Source organism: Chelonia mydas, chromosome 6 (assembly GCF_015237465.2).
Source record: "Chelonia mydas isolate rCheMyd1 chromosome 6, rCheMyd1.pri.v2, whole genome shotgun sequence".
Classification (NCBI taxonomy): domain Eukaryota; kingdom Metazoa; phylum Chordata; order Testudines; family Cheloniidae; genus Chelonia; species Chelonia mydas.
In genome coordinates, this window is record NC_051246.2 from 104,111,735 (window position 1) to 104,123,650 (window position 11,916).

At 44.5% G+C, this 11,916-nt stretch overlaps 1 protein-coding gene across 4 annotated transcripts in view; it reads right to left on the bottom strand.

The window, feature by feature from the left end:
• The window catches only part of ITPK1 (inositol-tetrakisphosphate 1-kinase), a 229,763-nt gene extending 221,019 nt beyond the window's left edge, over positions 1-8,744 (bottom strand). For 2 of the 4 annotated variants that reach the window (XM_043548511.1, XM_043548510.1), the window contains exon 1: positions 7,682-8,677. Coding sequence is in view for 1 of the 4 variants with exons in the window: in XM_037900861.2 (XP_037756789.1) it covers positions 7,682-7,776 (95 nt within the window). In the remaining 3 variants the exon portion in view is untranslated. Of the gene's footprint in view, positions 1-7,681 lie in introns of all 4 variants that reach the window. The other 2 variants (XM_037900861.2, XM_043548509.1) reach the window with 2 other exon arrangements.
• Between the last annotated feature and the right edge of the window lie 3,172 nt (positions 8,745-11,916).

Below are 11,916 nucleotides of genomic sequence, written 5' to 3' on the forward strand. Positions count from 1 at the left end.
GCTGGATTGGATATCATGTATTTTTATGCATAAATCCCTTTAGTTTTCAGTCTAAAATGGACCCACCACACTATCCTGGCACAGCTAATCCCAGTGTTGCACAGCCTCAACAGTTTGCTGGCCAACCACTGCCAAGGATAACTCACTAAGTCATTCAATTCTCAATATGCTCTGCCATTTTAGTGCTTGTTAAATATGTAAAGCGAGTTGGGAACATTAGATACTAGTGACTTCTCAAAATCAAAGCTGAGGTAGTTCATTTTCCACTCTCCCTCTCCCCAATCTCCTTAATTTCAGAGGTGTTTGTAAGTGTCAGGGGAATGATGAGCCAACATGAAATCAAAAAGCTATGGTGCCAAATACCATTTCCATTGAAGGTACAGGAGCACAGCGTCAAACGTAAAAACCCTCAATGTTACAGCCTCATTGACCTCTCCATTCTAACACTTTTCTAGGAAGTGAGGTTGTGTAGTACAGCAGTTCTCAACTTTTTTTCTTTCTGAGGCCCTCACAACATGCTATAAAAACTTCAGGGCCCAGCAGGGGAGGGGGCTTGAACATATGTGTAGTTTGACTTCTATTTTGGGTGGGCAGGGGCCAACTGGGCTTGAGCCAGCTCTGCACGGCAGGGTCTGGGGAGGGAGTGTCACCTCCACCCACTACCTCACCTCAGCAGGCCACCCGCTTGTCTGGGTTGGGGGGGGGGAGGGGGGAAGGCACACTCAACCAAAAATTATAACTCAAAAGGTAGGGGCCTCAGCTCAAAAATATTGAAAATAGCTCAGAGGACAGACGGGGGTAGCTCAGGGTGCAGGGAGAGGGGTAGCTAGGGGCTGTGTGCCAGGAGGGCTCCCCTGCAGTTCCTGTTCCCCGAGGGCTCTGCCAGCCACAGAGCCAGGTCCCCTGCCCAGGCAGCTCTTACCGCCTGCGTGAGTGAAGGGGGTGGGGAGAGAAGGTGGTGGGGGTAGGAACTGCCCCAGGACTGCCCTGCTCTTGCACTGTAGTTTCGGGGTGGGGGGGGGAACACCTCTGTGTCCCCCCAACTCTGCCCATGGGCTCAGGGCTTCTGGCCCATGGTGGGCACTGGGGCTCGAGAATTCAGCCCTGCTGCTCCTGGCTTCAATCAGGCAGGGGGTACCAGGGATCGGGGCTTCAACCCCACAGCTCCTGGCTTGCGAGAGGTGCTGGGGTTCACACTCTGGGTTTTAGCTGCAGGGCTCCGTGGACCCCCTGAAAGGGTTCGCAGACCCCCTGTTGAGAACCGCTGGTGTAGTATATATAAGCCTTATACTTTAGCTCACTACTTAGATTGTAACGTAACAGGTCTAAATCATCATCATCATCTTTGTAACAATGATCTTGCTCATCAAAATCCAAAGGGCTCCATATGGAGTGAAATTGATCCACAAAGAAATAGCTTTTGGTCTTCATTATTCTTCAGTATCGTTCACACTTATTTAAAAAAAAACATCTTCAAGATACTCTAGACATAATTAGCAAGGAGAATTTCACTAGGAAAATGACATTTTAACATGGCTTTTCTAGACTGGAGAAGGAAATGCTTGTTCTTATACTCTTGTTGCTTAGCACCCAAATGTCCAACAGCGGTAAGGCCTCTTTAAAATATTGATTTTTAGCCTGACAGCACTCTTTCAAAGGAACGTTCCCTCAACTCACACACACACCCGCCAAACATAATAGTTTAATAGACTGAGCAAAGGTGTGGGACCCAGAGTTCTTGGCAAGCATTCAGTATTCCACCTTCTCCTGTCCTCGATCCCCGACCCCACCTGCCCCAAACTCTTGTTTGCCAGCTGGAGCACGAGGGGTTCAGTGCCACAATGGACTGCATGGGGATCAGGACCAGGATGAGTGTGCAGAACTGGTGTGTGTTTGGGAAACAGTGGAAGGAGCTTTCTTGTTGAACAGGAGGAACAAGAACCTGCGAGGGCTGTAATAAAAGCAGGAGACATCCCAGTTCCCTGAGGGCTTTCAAGTTACCAATTCAGAAGTCAGCATGGATTAAGTGGTACTCTTAACTATGCAGCACTAGATCAATAAAGATCAAACCATCATTTCAGTTTGCCTCTCCTGGGGTGAAATTCAGCACCTATGTGTGAGCTGACGCTAATTCCTAGCTCTAGATCTGGCTCTGCCAATGACTCAGTTAAATGTGCAGTTACGACCAGAAAAGTAGCACCTTCTCACTTTATAGATCAGATCCCAAGGGCCTTCAAAGTCACAGCTGCCACTTTTACTGATCACAATAAACTGACTACCTGTTACCTCTGCAGAGCGAACGTGGCTATGGGAAAGCAAGCTGGATTCTATTTTGACTCACTTCACAGGAATCATTCATTCAGTTCCAAATGAAGAACCATTACTACTGGTGCTCCTACATGAGCCAAGAACACAGCTTGACTTTCATATACCAGAGGAGGAAAAAAAAAAACACCTTTTAACTTGCAAGATGAGGACATTGAACCTGAAGTTACAGCAACCTCAAAAGTGGAAGCCTAAAACTGTCATTTTGAGAGACACTCTTACGAGAGCCACCACACACCTTAATATGTTTTCCTCTGCTGTAAAATGGGGATACTACTACTTTGAGTGCTATGAAGACTAGATAAAGTTTGTATAGTACTTTGAAGATATCAGACACTATAAAAGTACATCTGATCAGGTAGAGGGCAAAATGCCTTCTGAATAAAACTAAGTTCCAGCCACACAAATAGAACCATTATTGTGGATTACTGGATTTATGAATGAGAAATAAAGGCGATAAGAAGAAAAATGCACCAATAGAAGAGTGCTTGTTTCACATAGCAATAGAGTGGATGCATCCAAGCCAGGTGCTTATTTTTTCTATGTCTGCATTTCAGATGCCTTGCTCCACTGTTTCATTGGGATATGTTCAGTGTCATCTTAAAGGAAACTGTCAAGTTTTCAGATGAACAGCATGTTATCTGGACTGTATCACAGGATGTACAGTATCAATCTTCATTCTCCTATTGAGCAGTTCAAATAACTTTCCGGGGTTTTCTTGTAACTACACCAACCCTAAAATCCCACCTCAGATCAAACTTCTGTTTCAGAGAGTACTGCTTACATTTAAACCCTCCCCAAAGTCAAGAGTGGTGGTTTCTGAATTAGTAAGGAGCCAACAAAATTGAAAGTAGAGATGCAGAAATTAACATATGCACATACTAGGAACTACTTTTCAGGAACCTTCTGCAATATAAAGAGGCCAGATTTATTATCATCCTAAATCAAACTGCTTTGTGGACAAAAGGATGTACCAGAAAAAGGACTCTTGGCTCCTTAATCTAAGGTAAATTACTGTTAGTCCACTAAACACAGGCATGTAATGAAAATATTGATAATTTGAGCCACTCCTGCAGCCCAGTGGGTGTGGTCTGTGATCCCAGAGAGTAGTTAGGATCCTAGAATGTAGCAAACACTCTGCAAACTTTTTTTGGGGGTGGAGGAAGATGACCCCCTCACTTCACTGTGGACAGTGTTCACAGTGGTTTCAAGAGGCAGTACACCTCCATCGATCCATGGCTAGAAGAAAGGTCACTCCTGCGGGAAGAAGGAGCACTGAACCCCCATATCCCCAAAAGGTCATCAGTAGTTCACTCCTACCTTCAGTATAATTTCTAACACCTGACGGCTTGCAGCTATTGGTGAGAATTGCAGAGAAAGAAACTTTACTCCCTGCTATTACTCCCTGTATGACTTCTCGTGATACAATATTGCACACCAGTGTAGGTAACAATTGGAGCTATTGACCAGCATGCCTATGTTTAATTTTTATAATTTCTACAGTCTTTGAAGCCAACTGGCACAAGCCATGCATTTAACAAAATCAGTATTTAGTTTTTTGTGGGGAGCTGAGATTAAAGAAAATCCCAAGTTCTTCCTGGAAAAACATGTAATATACTGAATGGTTTGCTATGCAAAGAATATGCTTAATTTAATATTCTCAGATCAAAATTATTCCTAAATCTCTGTATCAAATCTCATATTTGGCTTCTTGTGCTTAGTCCAGTAAACATAAGAAACATGAATAAAAGTTCAGAACAGAAAAAAACAAAACACCTATCTATAGCTCTGACAGTAGTGTTTACCCCTGTTTTATGAAGCTGATTTGCTAAGACTGGTAGCTTATAAAATGCTACTAGGGAGATTTAACTGCACAAAGGCAGCTAAATTCCACAGATCACAGAAACCAGGCTGTAAGAACTAGAGAGAAGGGCGGGGGGGGGGAGAAATATGTATATGTGCAATGCTCTAATTCACCACGGTTATTTCCTAGGCCCGTAAAAATATTCTTATCCTAAAGCAACAAAAACGTGCTAGATGACCAGTGAAACCAGTTTCTATGGCCTTAAGTACAAGTGATACATGCACTGTAGGAGGACTTACTCAAACACTCAAGATAATGAAAAAGAATGTCCCCTTTGTGTGGAATCCTAATAATGAAATCTTATCCATTCGGTTTTCTATAGAAAAAAGAAGTGTTCCTCCACTGAACCAATCCAGACATTGTCTACACTAATCAAAAATCCACAGCCTGAAGACTGTTAGTTATTATTTGTATTGCAGTAGCACCTAGAGGCTCCAAACAAGATTTAGTGCCTTCGCTTTTTCATATTTGTCAATCCGTGGCTGACTTGTCACTCAGACTTCTTAGCAGGAAAGCAGTTTGGTTTGTTCACACAAGGGGTTGTTGCAACTGGTGTTCAGCAAGTGGAGTTTCTGTGGAATCCCTCATTTCCATTTTCTCATGTTGGTGGAAACTGGCAGAAATTGATTTTCACAGCACAACTTCTCTCATCCACTTTCCTCTTTTGTGGAAAGAGAACAGCAGCACCAGGCACTCTTACTCTAATCACTGGGACACTGAAATGCACAAATGTGACTTGGCATGCAGAGTAACTCCAAGATCTACCATGTCACTGAGTACACCCTCAGACAGATCCACAGCTAGTTTGCTATTACATTCTTGCCACTTAGCCTGGTTTGGATGGAAGTTCTGGGACTCCTGGCACCTCACTACTGCCCTCAATGCACAGCTCACTTTCTGATGCTAAACAGACCAGCTCTCTGTGAAAGCCCTCATCTTCCTTTGGGAAAGAGGCCTTTGTAGATGCCGAAACTCCCCATTAATTTCAAGGGTGTCAAGCACATAGAACTCATCTCAGGATCAGGCCCATATATATCTGTAGTACTGATATGGCCCCCCATTACCACAGTATTCAAGTACATCACAATCTTTTATTGTGTATGTCCTCAATACCCCATGAGGTACAGCGTTATTGCTATCCCCATTTTACAGATGGAGAATGGAGGCACAACAAGACTAAATGACTTGCCAAAAAAATCTCACAGGAAGTCTCTGGTAGAAGTGGGAATAGAATGCAGATCTTCCCAATTCACAGCCTAGCATCTTATTCACTGAGTCATCCTTCCTCAACTAGGCCTTGTCTAAACTGGGGAAATCCATCCAGAAATATTAACTGGTTTTAAAAATGAGCTGGAGCACTAGCACAGACAAGGCAAAAAAACAGATGGACCAGTTTTTAAAACCAGTTTAGCTAAACCGCCTTTCAGCAGCTGTACTCTGAGACTCTGGGCCTATTTACACTTCAGTGCCAGTAACACCTATTAACATAATTGTGCAGTATGTGTGGAAATTATAGAGCAGTGTTACGTAATACAGTAATACAAGTGTACAATGTGGGAAAATGAAACAACTTACAAGACAGTCAGAAAGAGAAACAAAAAGGTTTGAGGAGGGGAGGGGAGAGGGGCAGAGAAACTTGGATTCCTACACAGAGGATGCAGAATGCTGGATACCTGGCACAAAGAAACAGAGTAGAATCTATGTATGTTTAGAGTCTAACATAAACAGCCCTATTAGTTTTAGGTTATGAAATCTGGTGTACAGTAACCATCAGATCCTTTTATGAGCACGGGAAAAAGTGTACAGCATCAAAATGAACCAGAAAGTCAGTTAGGCAGGTCTTAGCCCCAGCATCAGTCATTAATAAAGCAGTTTGTTTACATGACCAAAAAGGGAAATTATATATTAAATTGGAACTTGTGATCTATTTACATACAGTATATTTACCCAAAATCTTATTTCTGTGAATTTTAATAGAATACAAAGTGATTGGAACACAAACTGATATGCCACTTTTCTGTCATTTGGTTAAACTGCTTTTCCATTTTCCCCTTCATCTTTACAAAAAGAACTTGTGGTGAAAGATCCTTAATCATAAGTGACGTTGGCCAAACTTTAAGAAAATAGGAGACTTATCTAGTATGACATGCATATTATTGACACCAAATTTTAAAAGTTTGTGTGTAAACAGGGTGAATTTAGGAACAGTAGTTAAATAAGAGTTATTTTAATATTGGAAAATCTAATAATGAACTCTGATAGTTCATATTTGCCAGTTAGTTGAAAACTCTTCTGACATTTACTGTTACTTCACTCATGGAATCAAATTAACAACAGATTCTATTAAGCAATATAGCATATATCCTTGTAACTACACGTAATAGTAGTTGTATAACTAAAAGAGTAACCTGTAGTAAAAAGTTTAACATCCCACCAATGGAGGTGAATACAGGCATTTACACTAATGCAGAAATCCCCTAAGCATCCCTGGAAGATTAAAACGTTACACAGGGACTGAAAATATTGTAAAACCCCAATATTTTGTGGTATGACACCCAGAAAATTAACCAGCCACCCACATGGAATTTATTAACAGAAGCCATCATGCTTCTGTTTTCCTGATAAAATAATCCAAATCGGACTTTTTAAAGAACTTGGTGGGATTCAAAAGAGGAGAGCTCAAGGAGGGATGTGCAAATAGAAATGTGCGCAAGTCTCAGAGCATGACTATGTCTCATCCGCATTCACACAGTCAAAACCACAGTTCAAACTCGAGTTTCTCAGAAGTTTGCGACATTCTATGGTAAAAGCCATATCAACAGTACCATGCATATGAAAAAGGGAAGCAAAGAGACTTCAGATCAAGATCTAGAAAACCAGGTTTGGGGTCAAGGGATACTGAATAGGTAGGGGGTGGAAGTCATGCATGCAGTCTGCCAAGAAGACTGTCAATGTACACCGCTCCTCTCTCTTCCCCGAAAGAATGATACATGGATGCCTGGGTATCAGTTCCATTCTGCCCGGCTACTTCTAGCCTCGTGGAAATTGACACCATGGACAGTTTAAGATTTCTTACTCCTTGTATGCAATGTAGAGGAAAACATTAAAGAAAACCTTCTTACACAGGTAATAGTAAAGGTCAACTTAATGCAGCCTGGCTACCAAACTTCTTTTTTGTCCCTGCCCACAATGGAACCCCAAGTCAATAGCATGCTTTCACATCACCACCATGCCAGGCATTGCTTCCATGACAATCCTAGACCCAGGCTGTTAAAATTTATGACTCAATTTCCAAGCAGCAGTCACCCTGCTCTTAAGCAATACTATATTATAATTGCATGTTAATTTGATAACCAGAGATGCAGCTGAAGGCCCACAATGTCAAATGTACTTTGGAGAGGGGGTAAAAGACAGACTGTCAAGCTCTAGCGAGACAGAGGAGGTTGACTACCCCGCGCCCCCGATTATAGCTCGCCAGGATTTGTTCCTTACCTGCAGAGCTCTGCAAAGGCCTGAAAATTCAGCTTCTTGATCTTCTTTTCACTCAGCCAATAACCAACTCTTTTCCCTTTCAGAAAGGTCTGCATCTTCCCTTACCCTCCAGCGGAGTGGGGGTGGGGGTTATTTTTAAAGGAGGAAAGAGAAAAGTCTTGTACACAAGATGCAGCAGCTTGGTACGGAGGTGCCTCCCTCCCCAAAAAAAGAAGTCTCTAGAGGGAAGTCATTCAGTCCTTGGGGTGCAAGGAACTCTGAGAGGGGCAAAACGGGAAAATCCAGGGGAGGGGCTTTAATATTTCATATGCACTTGGGTTTTAAAGCAGAGACTTACAACAACAACAAAAATCAGAGGCTGTCTCGGAAGCCGCCAGCAATATTCCCCAGACAGACCCCGTGCTTGGCTGGCTCGGGTAGGGTCCAGGCTCTCTGAGCAGCAGTAACTTGCGTGCAATCCCCTTGCAGGCCCTCCCAGGAAAGGGAAAGCGGAGAGGCTGGGTGGGAAGGTGCCTCTGGCGGAGGGGAAGCTTCTACCTTCTGAAATCCTCCTCCGTGCGCTAATGGAGCAGCCCGCGGAGCGAGCACAACGCCGCGGCTCTCCGAGCAGCACCCCCCAAGCAGCAGCGGAGCCCCGAGCAAGCCTCTACCCCAGGCTACAGAGGCGAGCCCCAGTGGCCGTCGGGCTGCACGCTCGGGCAGCGAGAGACCAGCTCGCTTCCTTCCCCCGCTGCTGCTGCTGCCTCTCACGTCTCCATTTGCCCGCTATTCCGAGCCGCCTCCACTTCCTCCTGCCGCGGCTGGTTCCTCCTCCCTCCACCCCCAAAGCAGGAGGGTGGGCGAGCAAGGACACACCCTCCCGGGGGCTGCGCCAGGCTGCTGCGCCTCCTGCCCGAAGGAGAGCTTGCGAGCAGCAGCCCCGGCCGGCCGGCACCCGGCTGCCCTAGCTACTCCCCGCGTCTCTGCCGCGCAGCAGCAACCTGCCCAGGCGGGCCCCGGTGGGGAGGCGGGCAGGGGCAAACCGCTGCGGCTGGACCTGCAGGGGGCAGCATAGGGCTCCAGCTCCTTAAAAGCACAGCGCGCGCGCGCACACACACACACACACAGACACACCCTCCCCCCCCTTTTAGAGCTGGTCGTGCCAGGGCTAGTGCTCTGTCCTGTGGCCTGGTGGAGAATGGGGTTTGAAAAGTGTGGTTTTCCAGTGTTAAACGATGAGTCATTTGTAAAAGGGGAGGATGAAGCCGGGGGGGACAAGAAGACTGGGGGGGGGGGTAGGGGGTCCCCCTTCACACACCCCCCAGAAAAGCTGCCTTTACTACCTTCCATTCAGTGGAACTGCGGGCATCTGAAAGGCAAAATCTTGCTCTTCTTCAGAGTTATTCAATCTTTATGAGCCAGGGATACATGCTACCCCAGCAAAGACCACTGAGCAGTAGGGGAGAGGGATGATCCCCCGTCCACACACCAATACCTGCCTTTGTTTGGAAATGAAACACCAGAGATCTTCCCTTCAGCTGATCCCCTGCCTCATCTTCTTGCCCCCGCTCCCAAGATTTCCCATTTGAAAGAAGAAGAAAACATGGACATCACATATATTTCCTTTTAAACCAGAAAGATAATATTCCCTGTACTTAAAGTGATTTCAGACAAGACTGGAGATCAAGAACATTTTAGTCTCCTCCCTTTTATTCTATTCAATGTTGTATTTCCAGTTAAACCACCCCTGGATACAGCGCCAGCTGAGATTTTCATAGATTATTGGGCCAAAATGGTTGTCTAGTCTGACCTCCTGTGTAACAGAGGTCATAGGAAGTCCCTGATTAATTTTTTGGGGGTGTGGGAGGTTTCTCGGGGGCCTGAGAACAGGCTGAAGTTAGACAAATATAAGAACAAGCCTCAGTAGGGGCAGGGAAAGCCCTCTTATCACATCTTCAGTTTGAATGCTGTCCCTTGTACCCCTTTTCTAAATGCAGTAGTAGCTAAGGTCCCAATGCTGCAATGGAGCTCTGTGTAGGTTCATGCCTGCCCAGACCCCCCTCCCCCCACACACACACACTGAAATCAACAGGGGGTTCAGGGATCATTCAGTGTGCATGTCATTGCAAGTATGGTGTATGTAACATGAAGGGTATGTCTACACTGCAATTAAAAACCTGCAGCTGGCCTGAGCCCTCTGACTCGGGCTAAGGGTCTTCTTCATTGCAATGTAGACATTTGAACTTGGGCTGCGGCCTGAGCTTTGAGATCCTCCCATCTCACAGGGTCCTAGAGCCCCTAAGAAGAGATGACGACAATTGAGCTGGTCAGAAGCGCTGCCTTTTTTTTTTTTTTTTTTTAAACAAATGATTTTTGGACTAAACAGGAATTTTTTAGAAACAAAAAATAGTTTTAAAAAAATGAGTTTGCACTGAAAAAAATCAAAGACCCCAAATTTTTCAGTGGTCAACAAAAACTTGAACAATTTTGAAGAAAATGTTTGACAAAAACTTTTTTTATTTAAATTTGTTGGCATAGGGAAAAAATAATTTGCCAACCAGTTCTAATGGTCATTCTTTGTCTATGTTCCGCACCTTTAAATATAGAGACACCTGTCATTTTGTATTTTAATTCAGATGCAGAATATTTCAGACTGAATCACAGTGAGCTTTCACAGAGCAAATGCAAAGTGTCCCTCTTTATTGTGTTCCTTAATCTGAAAAAAAAACAACCCATCATCTAAACCAAAAATCATGTTTTTCTCTTCGAGGATGGAAAACATGACACTACGGATATTTGCGTAACGTAGCTTTTATACAAATTATTTTATTTCTTTCTGTAACAAGTTGGCAGGATCTACAACCCTTTTCTGGTGACATGCTCTGTAAAACCAGGTTGAGAGGACTCTGCATATATAAAGTTGTTGGGTAAACTCTGCTGACTCATTGCAGCCATAATGAGTGTGGCTTATTAACTGCACCGGGCTAGAAAAAAGGTAAGTATGAGCCTCTATTCAGAGGGAACAAGAGGTAGAAATAGAAAGGTCTTAGGAAAATGAAACTGTGCCTGGCTTGGGTTGGGTTGTAAGCACAGTACTCCTGGGGGCATTCTGTGCCAAAAAATTAAAAATTCTGCTCAGAATATTTTAAAATTCTGTCAATTTATTTGTCAAAATAACACTATATAATCATGCCAGTTTCAATTGGTAATGTATTTCAAAATACCTGTCAACAAGTATGTCTGTAACAATACAGACACACAGAAAATTTCCCCCAGGAGTAGAGTGTCAAAGAAACCCCTGTGACAACCCAGTTCCTGTTTCTCTGCCTCCTCCCCCACAGAATCCAGCTGGGGGGCCAGACACTCACACACCCTCCTACCAGAGCCCAGCCACGCCCCCGCATCCCAGAGACTCACACCCCCTTCCACCAGAGCCCCACACCCCCTTCCACCAGAGCCCAGCCACGCCCCCCCAACCCAGGAACTCACACCCCCTCCCCCCAGAGTCCAGCCACAGCTTTCCATGGCCAAGACACTCACATCCCTTACCCCACAGAGGCCAAGGATTCAGAGGGAGAAACAGTCTGACGCTGGGTCCCAGGCTTGCACAGAATTTCCTGCACGCCATGGCCTCCTTCCTTCAGGGTGTGCTGGGAACCATCCAGTTCCCTCCCCGGCCTTGTCTTTTATTTGTGAGCTATGCTCTGCCGGATCTAGCGGCCCCTCACGGCAGCCAACATCTCTGCAGCCCATTTCTGTGGGAGGAAAAGAAAATTCTGCGCACCCAACTTTAATTTCTGAAAAAATCTGCATTGTGCAGTGACACAGAATTCCCCCAGGAGCAGGACAGGCTGTTTTACTACCTGCTGTTGTTAATGCCAATGATAAAGTCAAATTCCAACAAACTGTAAACAAAGGAGATGTTTGACCTTATGCAGGGTGTGGAATATCCAGAGCAGGGTGGAAATACCCTCTGCTTGCACTTTTGAAAAATGTATATTATAATAATATTTCTACCTCAAATAGAAATACCTCTACTGCAAAAGGAGAATGAGAGTATATCCCTTTCACTCAGCTACAAGTCAGCAATCTGAAGTGTTCTTCCACTCACTTAATATTCTACAACTTCTATTTTTTAAGAACATCTTTCATGCAAATGATATCCTCAACCATTTGGCAAAGTTAATTAATGGTTATAATAGAGTTGGTCAACATTTTTTCACCAGAACAGTTAGTTTCAGAAAATGCAGTTTAAC